General features: G+C 47.6%; 1 protein-coding gene across 1 annotated transcript; it reads left to right on the plus strand.

Moving 5' to 3' along the window:
* Window positions 1-1,147: 1,147 nt before the first annotated feature.
* SARC_13853 (hypothetical protein) lies at window positions 1,148-1,769 on the plus strand (the record flags this gene model as incomplete). Its single annotated transcript, XM_014292015.1, has 2 exons — window positions 1,148-1,267; window positions 1,614-1,769. The coding sequence occupies 2 exons, from the start codon at window positions 1,148-1,150 to the stop codon at window positions 1,767-1,769; spliced, it is 276 nt and encodes a 91-aa protein (XP_014147490.1).
* Window positions 1,770-2,496: the final 727 nt, after the last annotated feature.

Raw genomic sequence — 2,496 nt, forward strand, 5'->3', positions numbered from 1 at the left:
TTGGTAATGGACATCAGTCAATGGCATCTATAAATAGAACTCATCTATTCATAACCCTTTCCAACACAGTTCTTGGGCATCAGTTATCTGCTGGATGGCTTGGCTGTCCCACTCACTATGCGCCACGATAATGATCTATAAATAGAACTCATCTATTCATAACCCTTTCCAACACAGTTCATGGGCATCAGTTATCTGCTGGATGGCTTCACTGTGCCACTGATTATGGGCCGTAGAGAGCGTCGAGTTATGGCTGATGCTGAGCGCGTGAGTGAGTTGTGCACACCAGGCACGTCAACCACACCAGACATGCCGCATCCCAGCTGATGTATGTCGCATATGTAACTACCATCTCATATGTCTTACGATATACATCTCAGATGATCTGAGTTATAAGCGTAACAAGACATGCCGCATCCCAGCTGATGTGTGTCGCATATGTAACTACCATCTCATATGTCTTACGATATGCATCTCAGATGATCTGAGTTATAAGCGTAGCAAGACATGCCGCATTCCAGCTGATGTGTGTCGCATATTTAACTACCATCTCATATGTCTTACGATATACATCCCAGATGATGTGTTATGAGCGTAGCACCTGGCATTGAGTAGTGTGGGGGGTGGTCATACCTGCTGCTACGAGGAAGTGCTGCGAGCGGCTACTCGAGACTATCTCACTGCCGTTGTACGATACCAGTGCCACACAGGTCACTTTTCTGCCCTTGTGCAGACCAATAGACGCACCACACTGACTATGAACAGATCAATAGACACATGGCATTAACTTAACTTCGAACGAGAGTCCTATCTGTAGTGTGAATGGGCCCTGTGACAGCCACGCTAGTCAAAACTAGGCTGCGTCGAAATAGCACATAGACCAGCCTAGCTGTTAATGCAAGGCACCAATAAGTGAATGTAGGGCAACAGTAAGGTTATATCAGCTCGCCATGAACCACTCTACGCACAGTAGTAGCCGTTCATGAGAACACTCAGATACACGCATGACATACAGCCACACGGTCTATTACAATAGTCAGCCCAGGCAATTCACGCACTGAAGTTTCTGACTACCGATCACTTATGTAGTGGCTGGTGTACAGTGGGCCGTGTGTTCATATGGGCGCCACCGGCACACACACTGTGCATGGCTCAACTGAAGGGGAATGCTCAACTGAAGGGGAAGGCACACAACCCCCTCAGAGGAGGAGAGCAACATACCAGCGATGCACACCCCACACACAACAGAGTGTTTGGCCATGTGAACGTATGAAGGGTACGTGACACAATAACGCACACAAAGCCGCGCATATAGTGTGTGTCTCTGTGCTTGTAATACGTACACAGCACACTATATACTCGATATATGTATGTATATACCTCGTGTATATAAGTATACATATGCACCCCAGATGAACTGTTTCCTGTTTCCGTGAGCGTAGTGTGTGGGTAAGCACCTTGGCGACACGTTACTACAGCTTGAGGGCGTAAGGAGACCAGTCGGCGTTCCTATCTGGTGCGCAAAACGCTAGTGTGGTCGAACAAACGCAGCCAGGCGACGGCGCATACGGCTACTTGCATGGGTTCATGACTAACTCTGTAACACAGAATAGGGTTGTGGTGAGGGTAGAAGCACCTATGCATGCGAGAGAGGGCCTGAGCTCAAGAAGCAATACAGAGAGCGACCAGTGGGTCCCATTGCCAATGGGCAGCCGTTCAGTGCCATGGCAGCGGTACAGCACGTGGATACGCACGTGTCGAAGAAGTGATGTGTGTGGAGTGGAGTGTTCTGTGGCATTTTGCGGTGTCTGTGGGTACTGGATGCCATGGGCGATGGGAGGGGTCAGGGGATGTGGCCGCTCTTCGCCCAAGACTTAGTGCGGCATGGAGTATTCACTCCACAAGCACTGTGGAATGTACTCCAAGAGTATGATAGAATGTACTCCAAAAGTAGTGTGTGAGTAATTCCAGGGAACGATCGAAAGATCGAGCTATATTAGCTTTTATCCTCGCAATTACAGTTCAAGGGACGATTGGACCTAAGGTGCATGCCATACCTGATTGTGGGTACAGTGACATACGCCACGAATAGTTAGCAGTTGAGTACATGCAGATGCTACTACTACCAGTGCACATGGTATATCGGTGATGGAAACCACATTGTTAGGTACATGTTATGTCAATGTGCTACACAGTAGTGCTTAGTGGAGAGGTCATCAAATGCATATGGCCCCCATGAGCGGCGGGATTAAATCATCTTTGCCGACATTAATACAACAACCGGTCGTGGCTTAGGTCTGCCTTCAATATATGTGACAGCCAAGATCGGGTTGTATTTCGAAACAAATTAGTAATTCAGTGTGTTCCGGTATGCGACAGATTGCTCCGCTCCGGAATACGAACACCCTTTTTTTTTTACTTGTGCGGATGTTCGGCTTAATACATATGGAAACCAATAGTTAATAGTTTAGTATATGCAGGTGAAACTACAAGTAC

The sequence above is a fragment of the Sphaeroforma arctica genome, assembly GCF_001186125.1.
Source record: "Sphaeroforma arctica JP610 unplaced genomic scaffold supercont1.3831, whole genome shotgun sequence".
Lineage (NCBI taxonomy): Eukaryota > Ichthyosporea > Ichthyophonida > Sphaeroforma > Sphaeroforma arctica.